This window comes from Trichomycterus rosablanca, chromosome 12 (genome assembly GCF_030014385.1).
Source record: "Trichomycterus rosablanca isolate fTriRos1 chromosome 12, fTriRos1.hap1, whole genome shotgun sequence".
Lineage (NCBI taxonomy): Eukaryota > Metazoa > Chordata > Actinopteri > Siluriformes > Trichomycteridae > Trichomycterus > Trichomycterus rosablanca.
The window spans coordinates 19,454,669-19,470,186 of record NC_085999.1 but is presented as its reverse complement, the minus strand read 5'-3'; the positions used below and the strand labels follow the sequence as shown (position 1 = coordinate 19,470,186).

Below are 15,518 nucleotides of genomic sequence, written 5' to 3'. Positions count from 1 at the left end.
CTAGGTAGGACAGTGGACCCAGTATTTAAAAACTCCAGCAGCGCTGCTCTGTCTGAACCACTCACACCAGCACAACACACACTAACACACCACCACCATGTCATTGTCACTGCAGTCCTGAGAATGACCCACCACCTAAATAATACCTGCTCTGTGGGGGTCCTAACCATTGAGGAACAGCAGGAAAAGAGGGCTAACAAAGCATGTAGCGAAACAGATGGACTACAGTCATTATTTGTTGAACTACAAAGTGCTTCTATATGGTAAGTGGAGCTGATAAAATGGACAATGAGTGTGGTTTTAATTTTATAGCTGATCGGTGTATGTTTACCATATTGTGAACACAAAAACACTTCAAAATAAATTCAGACATGACCACAGAGCTGTATGTACATTCAAAACTTTATTTATGGGATACAGTGTAGAAAGCTTTTCCCCAGTCTAAGCCAATGATTTGGATAGATAGGTACGGGGAAAAATACATTAAAAGAAGAAAACATTGAAAGATGGAAAATCTTTACTTTCTTCACTGCCCCGTACTGACCACAGACACTCTTCTGAGTATCCTTGCATAACCACAACACCTGATTTAAGCTTTAGTCTTATGAAAGGAGAAAATGAGTGGTGTGTCCTTGCTTGGAAATTCCTAATGTGTGCGGTACATGTTTTGTTGCTTGTAGCATGAATGAATGAACTGTCTGGAAAGTTTACAGGACCGTAAATGTGACTCTGTTTAGAGTCTGAATAGAGAGTCTGTTGTATGTTTGTGCAGGTTAGAATTAGTTAGGGTGCCAGAGGTTTCTGGAACTTTCTAATGATCAAGTGCTTGTTTGGAAAGATACAGATAAGCAGGAATGTCAAAGTCGGATTTTAAAGCTATGAATCTTTGATATTTACTCTTGCTAACTCCTGAGGTGGAATAAAAACTGGAAAGATTCCTTAAAAACAAAACAAACAATGCATAGGATGATGACACATGGGCTAATATTATACTTCATTATCATATTACATACAGCTTGTCCAGCCCCATGCAGCCTTTTGTGTATGTGTGCGTGTTGTAGCATAGTTAAGAAAAGCACTGACTTCATTTAAAGTATGTCTGTGTAACAACAAAGCTTCGAACAGATTCAGAATCTGCTATTCCTTAAAATTACATGATCACAAGAAAACACTAAAATGTACAATCCCGCTAAAATTTCTACGTGAGAGAGGTCGCGCCCGGCGTGGGGATCCGAGACCGTCTCTGTCATAATCGGCATGCACTAAATAGATACAGCTATTTTATGCCTTATTTCAATACATTACACACATAATAAAAAACCAAACAATATTTATCTTCTTAATGTTATTTATATATGTATTTATATTTTTAAAATCTCATTTTAAATATTTTTCTGAAAAAAAAACTAGACTTGCAGGGTTCTGAGAAGAAGAGCGCAAATGATTATTCTTCTTTTGCCATCTTTGTGTTCGAGTCCTTAGGACTAGAGCCAGTAATGCTGCTGTCTGAACATCCAGAAACGACAAGGGAAAGGACACAGAGGAGTGACGGGGATGAGACATCAAGCGCAGGACAGAAAGAAGCACAACAAACAGATGAATGGGTGAGACAAGAGAACACAGACAGACAGCTAGATGAGATAAAACGATGTCACCTTTTTGTGCAAACAAACTGAGCATTGTTTGAAATGATTGGGTGATTACACTTCATCTCCATGGGTTCAGCACTAGTGTGGATGAAGATTAGTGTGAGTTCACTGTCCTGATGTATTGGAATGATGGAGGAAGGGGTGGGACGATAATGAAGCCTTTTAGTTCTGCATCTGCTCAAAGAACTTGTAGGTGGGGTTCTCGTAGCCGTTTTGCTGCATCTTGGTAAGATGGCGTTCCTCTGGAGTCACTGCAGCATCGACCTGAACACAAAAGCTCAGCGGTGAAATCAGAACTTAAGTCTGCTCACCCCTTTCACCTTCCCCACGTTTTATTACGTATTCTATTGAGTTCCTTTTTTGCCTCAAACATCTACACACAATCACCAATAATTACGAAGTAAAAACAGGGTTTAGAAAATATGCATTTTTATTTTACTGACAAAAATGGTTTATTTAGGGGTTACATATCTGTACACACCCTTAGCCTAATACTTGGTTGATGCACCTTTGGCAGCAATTACAGCTTCAAGGCGTCTTGGGAAAGAAGCGACCAGCTTGGCACACTTGTTTCTGGACATTTTTGCCCATTCCTCTTGGCATATCCTTGCAAGCTCCGTCAGGTTGGATGGGAAGCGTCGGTTCACAGCCATTTTCAGCTCCATCCACAGATGTTCGATTGGATTCAGGTCTGGACTCTGGCTGGGCCACTCAAGGACATTCACAGACTTTCTCTGAAGCCACTCCTTTGTTCTCATGGCTGTGTGCTTCAGGTCGTTGTCATGTTGGAAGGTGAACCTTCACCCCAGTCTGAGGTCCAGAGCGCTCTGGAGCAGGTTTTCTTAAAGGATCTCGGTGTACTTAGCTGCATTCATCTTTCCCTCAATCAGGCCTAGTCGCCCCGGTCCCGCTGCTGAAAAACATCCTCACATCATGATGCTGCCACCGCTATGCTTCACTGTAGGGATGGCACTAGCCAGGTGATGAGTGATTCCTAGTTTCCTCCAGATGTGACGCTTGGTTTCATCAGACCAGAGAATCTTGTTTCTCATGGTTTGAGAGTCCTCTAGGTGCCTTTTGGCAAACTCTAATGTCATGTGCCTTTTACTAGGGAGTGGCTTCCGTCTGGCCACTCTACCATAGGGGCGTAATTTGTGAAGTGCTGCCTGAATGGTTGATCTTCTGATAGGTTCTCTCATCTCCACAAGGATACACTGAAGCTCTGTCAGAGTGACCCTCAGGTTCCTGTTCACCTCCCTTCCCCAATCGCTCAGTTTGGCCAGACGGCCAGGTCTAGGAAGATTTTTGGTGGTTCCAAACTTTTTCCGTTTATGAATGATGGTGGCCAATGTGCTCTTTGAGACCTGTAAAGCTGCAGCAATTTTTCTGTACCCTTCTCCAGATCTATGCCTTGACACAATCCTGTTTTTACATTTAGAGAATTGTACATTTAGATTTTTCGTAAATTAGCACAAATGTCTAAAAACCTGCTTTCACTTTGTCATTATGGGCAAAGTGAACATAAATGAACTCAATCTATTATAGAATGAGTCTGTAATGTAATAAAACATGAAGAAGGTGAAAGGGGTGTGCAGACTTTCCGGCTTGACTGCATTTCAAATTTTATTGTTTTTTTAGGACATGCAAAGCTGGAATAAATATCTTTAATGCACATACCTCTACAACTCCATGGTGGATGGAAGAGTACTGCTTCTTCCTCAGCATTACAAGAGTGATGACAATTATGGTAGCTATGACGATCCCGCCCACCATCAGGCCGATGATGGCTCCCTTATTGGAACCGACGTCCTCAGCAAAGAACACCTGTATAGATATGATGCCCAAAAATTAACCACCAATACATTGGACTGTAATGTGTAGTTTTTAAGTTGAGCTGAGATCCCTGTTACACTAACATGGTAATTCACTAGGTAAAGGCTGAATGCAATTCCTGAATTCCCTTTTTTGAGGGGGGCTTTTACTGGGTTTGATGCACTGCCACCTTTAAAGCAACAAGAGGAAAGACCATAGGACAAAAAATGAAAATTTGTGGTCAAGCAAACCCAAAAAAGTCCAATACAGCACAAATTACTCAGAATACAGTAGAAGGTGCAATTTTGACATCAGACTCATGTTATTAAATACACTATATTGCCAAAAGTATTCACTCATCCATCCAAATTATTGAATTTAGGTGTTCCAATGACTTCCATGGCTACAGGTGTATGAAACCAAGCACCTGGGCATGCAGACTGCTTCTACAAACATTTGTAAAAGTATGGGTCGCTCTCAGGAGCTCAGTGAATTCCAGCGTGGTACCGTGATAGGATGCCACCTGTGCAACAAGTCCAGTCGTGAAATTTCCTCACTACTAAATATTCCACAGTCGACTGTCAGTGGTATTATAACAAAGTGGAAGCGATTGGGAACGACAGCAACTCAGCCACCAAGTGGTAGCCACGTAAGATGACAGAGCGGGGTCAGCGGATGCTGAAGCGCATAGTGTGCAGAGGTCGCCAACTTTCTGCAGCGTTAATCGCTACAGACCTCAAGAACAGTGCGTAAAGAGATTCATGGAATGGGTTTCCATGGCCGAGCAGCTGCATCAAGGCCTTACATCACCTAGCGCAATGCAAAGCGGATGCAGTGGTGTAAAGCACGCCGCCACTGGACTCTAGATCAGTGGAGACGTGTTCTCTGGAGTGACGAATTACGCTTCTCCGTCTGGCAATCTGATGGACGAGTCTGAGTTTGGAGGTTGCCAGGAGAACGGTACTTGTCTGACTGTATTGTGTAAAGTGTAAAGTTTGGTGGAGGGGGGATTATGGTGTGGGGTTGTTTTTCAGGAGTTGGACTCGGCCCATAGTTCCAGTGAAAGGAACTCTTAATGCTTCAGCATATCAAGAGATTTTGGACAATTTCATGCTCCCAACTTTGTGGGAACAGTTTGGGGATGGCCCCTTCCTGTTCCAACATGACTGCGCACCAGTGCACAAAGCAAGCTCCATAAAGACATGGATGAGTGAGTTTGGTGTGGAAGAACTTGACTGGCCTGCACAGAGTCCTGATCTCAACCCGATAGAACACCTTTGGGATGAATTAGAGTGGAGACTGCGAGCCAGGCCTTCTCGTCCAACATCAGTGTCTGACCTCACAAATGCGCTTCTGGAAGAATAGTCAAAAATTCCCATAAACACACTCCTAAACCTTGTGGAAAGCCTTCCCGGAAGAGTTGGAGCTGTTACAGCTGCAAATGGTGGGCCGACATCATATTAAAACCCTATGGATTAAGAATGAGATGTCACTCAAGTTCATATGCGTGTGAAGGCAGACGAGAAAATACTTTTGGCAGTTTCTTTTTTGTAATGTTTCTTTAATTCCACTCAGTTACATGTTCTGTTTATCTTAAATGTATGTGTAACTGTCAGTTTCAAGGCAAATTTGTGCAAGTTATGAAAGGGAACATTGTTTCCACTGGCTACAAACTCTGGCAGTAAAAACGTAGGCACTTATTTAAAGAAAAATGCCTTTATGTACATGTTCACACTGTGTACTTCCTTTTTTATGCTGGCTAGCCAAAAAGCTGACAGCCTGACATGCACTGCCAGCTCATTCATTACGTCAGTGCGCTCTCTGTCACGGAACTGAAATTATGTTTGTTTGTTGAAGAGGTTGAATCAGAGAAATATGGCAGCTTTTAGTGAATGTTTTGTATATCGTCTATTTTTAAAGAATTTACATAGTCACCTTTCGATGCATTTTTCGCAGCGTCATACCAACATTTTAATGCCATCAGCAAAAAATGTTTTAGGTTGATTGTGCAGCCACTGATGCACCGCTGCTTTCCCATCATCATCACATGAAAATCTTCTTCCCCTTAAAGCTTCTTTAAGAGGTCCAAAAAAGGTGGAAATCTGATGGCGCTAAATCTGGACTATAAGCTTCCTCTCAGTCTCTCAGACACGACAAATTACTGCTCCTCCCTCCCTCACCGTTTCCAACCAAAATATAAAAGTGTGGAAACGTTTTAAAGATCCCTAGTATTAAAATACAATGCAAAAAAAAATAAAAAATAAAATAAAATAAAAAATTATATATATATATATATATATATATATATATATATACTGTATATATACATATATATATATATATATATATATATATATATATATATATATATATATATATATATTTACAGTGGGGGAAATAAGTATTTGATCCCCTGCTGATTTTGTAAGTTTACCCCCTTACAAAGACTTGAACAGTCTATAATTTTTATGGAAGGTTTATTTTAACAGAGAGAGACAGAATATCAACAAAAAATCCAGAAAAAAAACATTAAATAAAAGTTATAAATTAATTTGTATTTAATTAAGGGAAATAAGTATTTGATCCCCTACCAACCAGCAGGAATTCTGACCCCCACAGACCGGTTATGTGCCCATGAGGCACACAAATTAGTCCTGTCCCTGTATAAAAGACTCCTGTCACAGAATCAGTTTCTTCCGTTCAAATCTCTCGACCACCATGGGCAAGACCAAAGAGCTATCAAAGGACGTCAGGGACAATATTGTAGACCTGCACAAGGCTGGAATGGGCTACAAGACCATCAGCAAGAAGCTTGGTGAGAAAGAGACCACTGTTGGTGCAATAATTCGAAAATGGAAGAAATACAAGATCACAGTCAATCACCCTCGCTCTGGAGCTCCATGCAAGATCTCACCTCGTGGGGTAAGAATGATTCTGAGAAAGGTGAGGTCAGTCCAGAATTACACGGGAGGAGCTTGTCAATGATCTTAAGGGAGCTGGGAGCACAGTCACCAAGAAAACCATTAGTAATGGATTGAGATCCTGCAGTGCCCGCAAAGTCCCTTTGCTCAAGAAGGCTCATGTACAGGTCCGTCTGAAGTTTGCCAATGAACACCTGAATGATTCAGAGAAAGCTTGGGAGAATGTGATATGGTCAGATGAGACCAAAATTGAGCTCTTTGGCATCAACTCCACTCACCGTGTTTGGAGGCAGAGAAATGCCCGGTGGGGATGGTGTTCTTGGGGTCATATCCAGCATTTCTCTGCTCCCAGCTCCCTTGAGATCATTGACAAGCTCCTCCCGTGTAATTCTGGACTGACCTCACCTTTCTCAGAATCATTCTTACCCCACCAGGTGAGATCTTGCATGGAGCTCCAGAGCGAGGGTGATTGACCTGTGATCTTGTATTTCTTCCATTTTCGAATTATCGCACCAACAGTGGTCTCTTTCTCACCAAGCTTCTTGCTGATGGTCTTGTAGCCCATTCCAGCCTTGTGCAGGTCTACAATCTTGTCCCTGATGTCCTTTGATAGCTCTTTGGTCTTGCCCATGGTGGTCGAGAGATTTGAACGGAAGAAACTGATTCTGTGACAGGAGTCTATTATACAGGGACAGGACTAATTTGTGTGCCTCATGGGCACATAACCGGTCTGTGGGGGTCAGAATTCTTGCTGGTTGGTAGGGGATCAAATACTTATTTCCCTTAATTAAATACAAATTAATTTATAACTTTTATTTAATGTTTTTTTTCCTGGATTTTTTGTTGATATTCTGTCTCTCACTGTTAAAATAAACTGTTCAATAGACTGTTCAAGTCTTTGTAAGGGGGTAAACTTACAAAATCAGCAGGGGATCAAATACTTATTTCCCCCACTGTATATATATATATATATACAGTATATATATACAGTATATATATATATACAACAAGTATAGCTGTTACAGATTAACAAAATCAAATGTAATTTACATTGAAATTGCCAAAAAAAAAAAGAATAAATAAACAATGTACTCAAAACAAATTATAAACTAAAAGGTCACAAAAAAACCTAAGTTTCCATTTCCTTCAGAAATTGATGCATGTCTTTAACATCTTGGAAGTTAAAGCAAAATGGATCTAGAATCTCATCTCTGTTCTCCTCTTGCAGAGCCTCAGCTGCTTTATCTTTAGCCATACAATTAAAATGAAAGTTAAACTTATTAAAATGAAACTTTTATAAGTTTAAAATTAAAATGTAACTTCTTTTTCTTAAAGGCTTATACACCATCAGCCATAACATTAAAACCACTTCCTTGTTTCTACACTCATTGTCCATTTTATCAGCTCCACTTACCATATAGAAGCACTTTGTAGTTGTACTGTAGTCCATCTGTTTCTTTGCATGCTTTGTTAGCCCCATTTCATGCTGTTCTTCAATGGTCAGGACTTTCAGGATGAGTGAATAAGACACAGCAATGCTGATGGAGTTTTTAAACACCTCACTGTCCCTGCTGGACTGAGAATAGTCCACCAACCAAAAATATATCCAGCCAACAGCGCCCCGTGGGCAGCGTCCTGTGACCACTGATGAAGGGCTAGAAGATGACCAAGTCAAACAGCAGCAATAGATGAGCGATCATCTCTGACTTTACATCTACAAGGTGGACCAATAGAGTGTCTAAGAGAGTGGACAGAGAGTGGACACGGTATTTAAAAACTCCAGCAGCGCTGCTGTGTCTGATCCACTCATACCAGCACAACACACACTAACACACCACCACCATGTCAGTGTCACTGCAGTGCTGAGAATGATCCACCACCTAAATAATACCTGCTCTGTAGTGGTCCTGTGGGGGTCCTGACCATTGAAGAACAGGGTGAAATCAGGCTAAAACAGTATGTAGAGAAATAGATGGACTACAGTCAGTAATTGTAGAACTACAAAGTGCTTCTATATGGTAAGTGGAGCTGATAAAATGGACAGTGAGTGTAGAAACAAGGAGGTGGTTTTAATGTTATGGCTGCATGGAAAATACATTAAATGGGTGTGTTAAATGATGATACTGTTTAAAGATTCCTCTCGTGTTGCCGGAATGTTTTTGCCATTGTGGCAGAGAGTGTGTGTGCACGTGACGCCACTGAGGCTGAGAGTGCATCTGGCTTATGAGTGCATGTCACATGACCTGACGTCACAGAGGCTGAGAGTGCATCTGGCTTGTGAGTGCATTGTTTCTGTGTGCAGTGTCTTCATACCAGCCTCTGGTGATGTACTTCATATCCAGCACTATGCTGCTCTTCAGTGTCCATGCGTACCTCCGGCATCTCGTCTAGCTTCATACCAGATACTACACACAAAACACAGAAAAATCTAATAATTCTTGCCATATGAATAAAGCCCTATTTCACGGACCTCATTTATAAAAAATCACAGATTCAACAAATTCAAAATAAATTAAATTATAAACTAAATGGAAGTAGCCACTCAGGTGGAGCAGCGGTAAAACACACGCTGTTCACCAGAGCTGAGATCTCAAATACATTTTATCGAATCCCGGCTCTGCCTGCCGGCTGAGGCTGAGCGGCCACATGAACAACGATTGGCCTGTTGTTCAGATAGGGGCGGGATTAAGCCGGATGGGGGCTCTCTCTCAAACAAGTGCGATTACGACCTCTGCTGGCTGGTTGGTGGCACCTGCACGGAGATGGGAAAGGAGTGCGGTAGAGGGTGTGGCTCTCCGTACACGGCGCTGTACTGCACTGCGCTCGTCAAGTGTAGGTGGTAAGATGTTAGATTGCTGTGCACGTGTCGGAGGGGGCGTGGAACAGCCTCGTCCTCCCCAATCAGGAGCAGGGACCAGCATTAGTGAGAGGATTATTGACGGGCAGAAATTGGATGCGCTAAAAGTGGGAGAAAAAGGGGTAAAATAAAAAAACTTAAAAAAAAATAATAATAAATGGAAGCTATAATACACAGCACAGCCTACCATAATAGTTGAAAATACTCATCCATGTTTTGACATGCCCCTCTCTGCGTCCACAGAATTGGTTGGGAGTTTTCAGAACTCAGGTAACCAAGAAGTGTTTTTAGCTGCTTTAGACTTCAACATCTTGGACATTTTGACTAAGCTATTGCTAACTGAATTGCCGTAGGATTGCTAGTGTAACACATTTTCTGTGGTGTGGTGCTGACAATATTTGATGTATGTGTTTATGTATTAAGTGCAATTTGTCCCTTTGAGGATTCCATTATCAATGAAAAAGTGTGCTTCTCTACACATATGATCATCTCTGTGTAGTCTGTGCTGCGCCTTAAAAGAACAAGCCAGTAAAGTATTATGCTCCTGATAGTTTGTTTATGTACAGTTTATTTCCTACTTTATAAACTCAGCAAACTTTATAGATGCTCGGTTACACTAGGACCACCTCGTAGTGCAAATTAACCAGTAAATGCAAGGCACTTGAATGCTATGTGAATGAAAAACGTTAAATCGCTTTTGATAAATTTTGATCTTCACAGCAAATTGCGTCCGTAACGTGATTTTCATGGCCATGAATTAGGTAGGGCCTTACATATTTATTTATTTATTAGGATTTTAATGTCATGCTTTACACATTTTGGTTACATTCATGACAGAACAGGTAATTACTGGTTACACAAGATTCATCAGTTCAAGTCTTTAATGTTAAACACAGTCATGGACAATTTTGTATCTCCAATTCACCTCACTTGCACGTCTTTGGACTGTTGGAGGACAATTTTTCCCATTCAGTTTCAACCAAAAATAACAAATATTGCTGTAATAATGGCTGAGTAATGGCAGGACAAATGCAATGGGAAGTGAAGTGAGATATTTGTGTAGTGTCCAGTAAATCAGTAATGTGTATCCATGGCAGCAGTAAAACTGACACTCACCAGGGCGTGTGGGAAGTCCCCTGTCTGGAGCTGGACGTGCATCTACGGGTTCAACTAAAAAAAAGCAAAAATAAATATAAAAGCTGATTAATACAATTAGATTAGTGACGGCTGTAAATATTTGCAGGCACTTTTAAAATTTTGCTGCTGTGAACTGCTCTGCTGGCTTTAATTATGTATGTATGTAAGTGTTTAAGTCCTTGCTATGGAAATAAAACCGACGTCAACATTTCTGTCTGTGTGTGGGTGTGTGGGTGTACCGTGGTTGTCAGTGTTTGCCTGGTTGAAGCTCTCTGGGTGGATGAAGCCCAGGCCATCCTGCTCCAAGGGCAGGTCCACAGAGGGGGTGCTGTCAGGTAGATCAGGCATCAGAGCATCATTACCGTAACTCACTCTCATATCAGCCTGAAGGGAGGCGAGCTGCTGGGTAGCTTCACCCTGCACACACTGCATCAGCACCGCTAACAAGACACATGCACAGTAAAATTAATGTGTGATAACAGTGATAAAAATAGTTTGTGTTTACACCATCTCTCTTTTGCAAAAGACCAAATTTTTGCTTTTAAGGAAAAGAAAAAGTGACAAAAGCAAAACTAGCGCTTAGCATTTGTTTAGCAGTGAGTCATTGTAGAAGCAGCGATACTGTTAAGTGAAACTACAATGAACATACAATCTTTTTAACTTCATACAAGCTGCGTATTTATCACATTAATCCTGTTTGTATTATGTTTTTGTTATTTAATGTGTTATTTGTTAGGTTATTTTTCAGGTTTGGGAATGCTCAATGGTTATTTATTTTTACCAATGTAAATTTATAGTGGATGGTAAATTACGCTAGCCTACTGCTGAGAGTATTGGCCGAGGCCCCACAATGAATTAATATCCTGTCCAATGAGTGTTGCTGCTCATTGATTTAGGGAATACAGAACCCACCAACGGCACGGTGGCTCAGTGGGTAGCACTGTCGCCTCACAGCAAGAAGGTCCTGGGTTCGATCCCTGGGTCGAAAGCCGGGTCCTTTCTGTGTGGAGTTTGCATGTACTCCCCGTGTCTGCGTGGGTTTCCTCAGGGAGCTCCGGTTTTCTCCCACAGTCCAAAAACATGCAGTCAGGGCAACTGGAGACACTGAATTGCTATAGGTGAATGGGTGTGTGTGTGTGTATGTGTGTCTGCCCTGCGATGGACTGGCGCTCCGTCCAGGGTGTTACTGTGTGCCTTGCACCCATTGAAAAGCTGGGAATGGCTCCAGCACCCCCCGCGACCCTGATTGGATAAGCGGTTAAGAAATTGAGTGAGTAAAGACCCACCAAAACCCCAACCAGGATAAAGCACTGGTAAAACATAAGAATGAAAGAATGAAGGAATACATTAATAGTAATTGCTTATTCGCTTTTACTTCATTTTAGTCAATACATTTTTTTGTAGGAATGCTCTACTTTTAGGTAGCAAAACTACCTGCAGTAGTAATTTTATGTAATAGTAATAACAGAAGCTATTACTACTAGTAGCAATATTATTAGTAATATTAATAGTTGTAATAGAAACAGAGGTTATAGAAGTAGTAGCAGCAATAATAATATTATAACTATAACTATCCTTTCCACAGAAACACTCTCCACTGCAGGATAGTTTTTGATAAAAGTAGTAGTTTTCTTATCGTACAGTAAATTATTATTAGCAGTGGAACCGTTTATATTAGTAGTGTTGGCATTGTTATAAGCAACAGCAGTTGCAGAAACACAAGTAGTAGAATTGTAAGTAATAGAAGTATTGATATTAACAGTAGTAGCAGTAGTGGTGCCAGTATATTCATGACAGGATCAGTAATGACTGGTTACACAAGATTTATCCGTTCCAGCCTTTAATGTTAAACACAGTCATGGACAATTTTGTATCTCCAATTCATCTCACTTGCATATCTTTGGACTCTTTCTGTGGGTCGACAGTGCTACCCACTGAGCCACCATGCCGCCCCAAGCATACAAAGTGTTCCTCTTTCTCCTGTGCCCTGTCTTCTCCCTATCATTTCAACTAGTCTACAGTGAGTTTCCACCTATGCGCTAGGTTGTGGTTGCCAGTCGTGTATCCCCACTATAATGTATCCCACTAGAATACCATTGCCTCTGGTACCCTTATTTATCTTGCACCACTGTAAACCAGGGCTGTCCCTGGTTTTCATTTCTCCCCATTGTTCAAAATTGAGCTCTGCAAAATAAAAGCCAATTGTAGACAGACACCCTGAGTGTATGCGTAAAACATCTGGTCTTATTGTCCCAAACAGCACATCCTACAGTACAGAGATGCCCTTAATGCAGCTCACTTTACCTATTATTCTGCCATTACAAATAACAAAAAACTGTTAAAACAGGAACACATTGCAGGACAGTTTTTTTAATATAAAAGTAGTAGTTTCCTTATCGTATAGTAAATAATTAATTTGTATTAGTAGTGTTGGCATTGTTTTAGCAACTGCAGTTGCAGAATCACTAGTAATAGAATTGTAAGTAATAGAAGTATTGGTGCCAGTAACAGCATTTCTACAGTATCAGTTGTTATAGTAGCATTAGTAGTAGCAGTGTTTAATATTAGTAGTATAAGCAGTAGTTGTTAGTATAGTTGTGAACACTTGTGAACACAGCACTCACCCACTTGGTCCTGAATTTCATTGGCTACCTGTGGGACCTTGTAGAGGTAGGCTACACTCTCATTCAGGCGTTCCTCAATCACACGCAGGTGAGTCAGCACCTACAACACACAGATTAGCAAGTCACTTTCTACTGCAGTGCTCACAGCTCTGCTGTGTAAGTGCAGACAGAGATAAAGTTACCTGAGGGCGGATCTGGGCTGCTTTCTTGGGGTCAACCATGCGTACATGCTCGAAATGTTTAAGCGTATGCTGCCTGTCCTTCTGCTCAGCACGCACGTACTTCTTAAAGAGGTTAAACACCTGACGAGGCTGTATGAAAAAAAAACACAACGGTATGTTACCGTTGCTTTGATGTGTTGCTCAGAAGCTGTTCAGCATTGTGTGATTTTACTCTGTATGCATTTCTGTGTAGGAGCTGTGTGTATACCCGGGGTTCGTCAGCCTGTAGTGCGTTCAGGAAGCTGTCCAGTGCCATGCGACGGCGCTCATTAAGCAGCGCCTCCACACGAGCGATGTGAGTCTCCACCAGCTGTTGCCTCTCGTTGGCGGCCTCCTGTTCTAATGCCTCCACCTTCTCCTGAAAATGCTGCTCAATAACACATAAATACTCAGTCAGTCTCTCACAATGTTTTCACTAAGCTAATTGTGTTTTCTTTCTATCATTTACAGAACCTGAGGCTGATGAGGCTCAATTCTCCTCCCAATCTAGTCGTATCCAATTACCCGATTGCATTAAGCTTCCTCTATACTGATGTTGATCTCCACCCTGGTTGAAAACAGCTGAGACTAACACACACACCCTCCGACACGTGCAGTAGCCGACTGCATCTTTTCACATGCACGAGGCAAGTTAATATGTGGATCGGCTTTGTGTATGGAGAGACACACCCTGATCAACGCATTATCCCTTGACTCTGTGCAGGCGCCATCAATCAGCCAGCAGAGGTCATAATTGCATCAGTTATAAGGTCCCGTCCGGCTCCCACCCTGTATGAACAACAGCCAATTGTTGTTTATGTAAGCAGCCAACCCAGCCATATGGCAGAGCTGAGTTTTGAACCTACGAGTTTGAAATGTCAGCTCTGGTGTGCTAGTGTGTTTTACCGCTGTGCCACCTGAGCGCCAGATGACTTATATTTCTTATCATACATAATTTGATGGGTACCAGGATTTAAGAACTTAAAATTGTATGAAAAAGTATTTTGCCCTACACTATATGCCCAAAATGTGGGCACCTGACCATAAGCTTGTCCAATAAATGTGGCTGAAACTCTAAAACCATAACTAAATGTTAGGCGGTCTATTAAACCAGTGTAACATCCTCTATTGTTGCCATTCCCATTGCGTTGATCCATGTTTTCAACACCTTTAATGACCAATGTCTGTGATTTGTCCATTTGTTAATTGTCTCCACCCATTCCCATCACCTTCTAATAAATTTGTGTACATGTACCTCATGTTTGTCTTTTGTCCATGGCTGAGTATTGCTGTCTTCTCAAGCATATAAAGCATTTAATTCGTCTTACTGATTTAAGTGTCTTGTTCTTTGTTCCTGTGCCCTGTTTCTGTGTTCCAGTGGTTATTGCTCTTCTGGTTTTGACCTTAAGCCTGTTTACTGGACTTCCGATTATAAATATATCTACAATAACCCTGTCTGTTTACTGACAACCATTATGAACATGGTTTAAAATCTGGGCAATGCCCTAATAAACATGTCCTTTCTCTTCTGTCCACCAGACGTCACAACTAGCTTATCTCAAACTCAAATCCCAGCCCAATAAATGTCCCCTTCAGTTTTTTATCCAAAGCCACTTCCCTAAATGTGCTTTGCAGGCTATTTGTGTCATTTGTTTTTTCTCCACTTAGAGAGACAGGGGAGTCACATGGTCACAGAGATTTTCCTTACACCATTAGATATACACCGATCAGCCATAACATTAAAACCACCTCCTTGTTTCTACACTCACTGTCCATTTTATCAGCTCCACTTACCATATAGAAGCACTTTGTAGTTCTACAATTACTGACTGCAGTCCATCTGTTTCTCTACATATCTTTTTAACCTGCTTTCACCCTGTTTTTTAATGGTCAGGACCCCCACAGGACCACTACAGAGCAGGTATTATTTAGGTGGTGGATCATTCTCAGCACTGCAGTGACACTGACATGGTGGTGGTGTGTTAGCGTGTGTTGTGCTGGTATGAGTGGATCTGACACAGCAGCGCTGCTGGAGTTTTTAAATACCGTGTCCACTCACTGTCCACTCTATTAGACACTGATACCTAGTTGGTCCACCTTGTAGATGTAAAGTCAGAGACGATCGCTCATCTATTGCTGCTGTTTGAGTTGGTCATCTTCTAGACATTCATCAAATGTCACAGGATGCTGCCTACGGGACACTGTTGGCTGAATATTTTTGGTTGGTGGACTATTCTCAGTCCAGCAGTGACAGTGAGGTGTTTAAAAACTCCAGCAGCACTGCTGTGTCTTATCCACTCATACCAGCACAAAACACA

The 15,518-nt window shown here is 41.5% G+C and overlaps 1 protein-coding gene across 2 annotated transcripts in view; it reads right to left on the bottom strand.

Annotated features, from left to right (window-relative positions):
- Positions 1-384: 384 nt before the first annotated feature.
- The window catches only part of appb (amyloid beta (A4) precursor protein b), a 59,649-nt gene continuing 44,515 nt past the window's right edge, over positions 385-15,518 (bottom strand). For both annotated transcript variants that reach the window (XM_063006636.1, XM_063006637.1), the window contains 8 exons: positions 13,430-13,588; positions 13,183-13,311; positions 13,001-13,100; positions 10,616-10,816; positions 10,356-10,409; positions 8,696-8,787; positions 3,327-3,473; positions 385-1,913 (listed from right to left, as the gene is read on the bottom strand). In XM_063006636.1, coding sequence (XP_062862706.1) covers positions 1,812-1,913; positions 3,327-3,473; positions 8,696-8,787; positions 10,356-10,409; positions 10,616-10,816; positions 13,001-13,100; positions 13,183-13,311; positions 13,430-13,588 — 984 coding nt within the window. In that variant the 3' untranslated portion in view covers positions 385-1,811. The remainder of the gene's footprint in view (positions 1,914-3,326; positions 3,474-8,695; positions 8,788-10,355; positions 10,410-10,615; positions 10,817-13,000; positions 13,101-13,182; positions 13,312-13,429; positions 13,589-15,518) is intronic.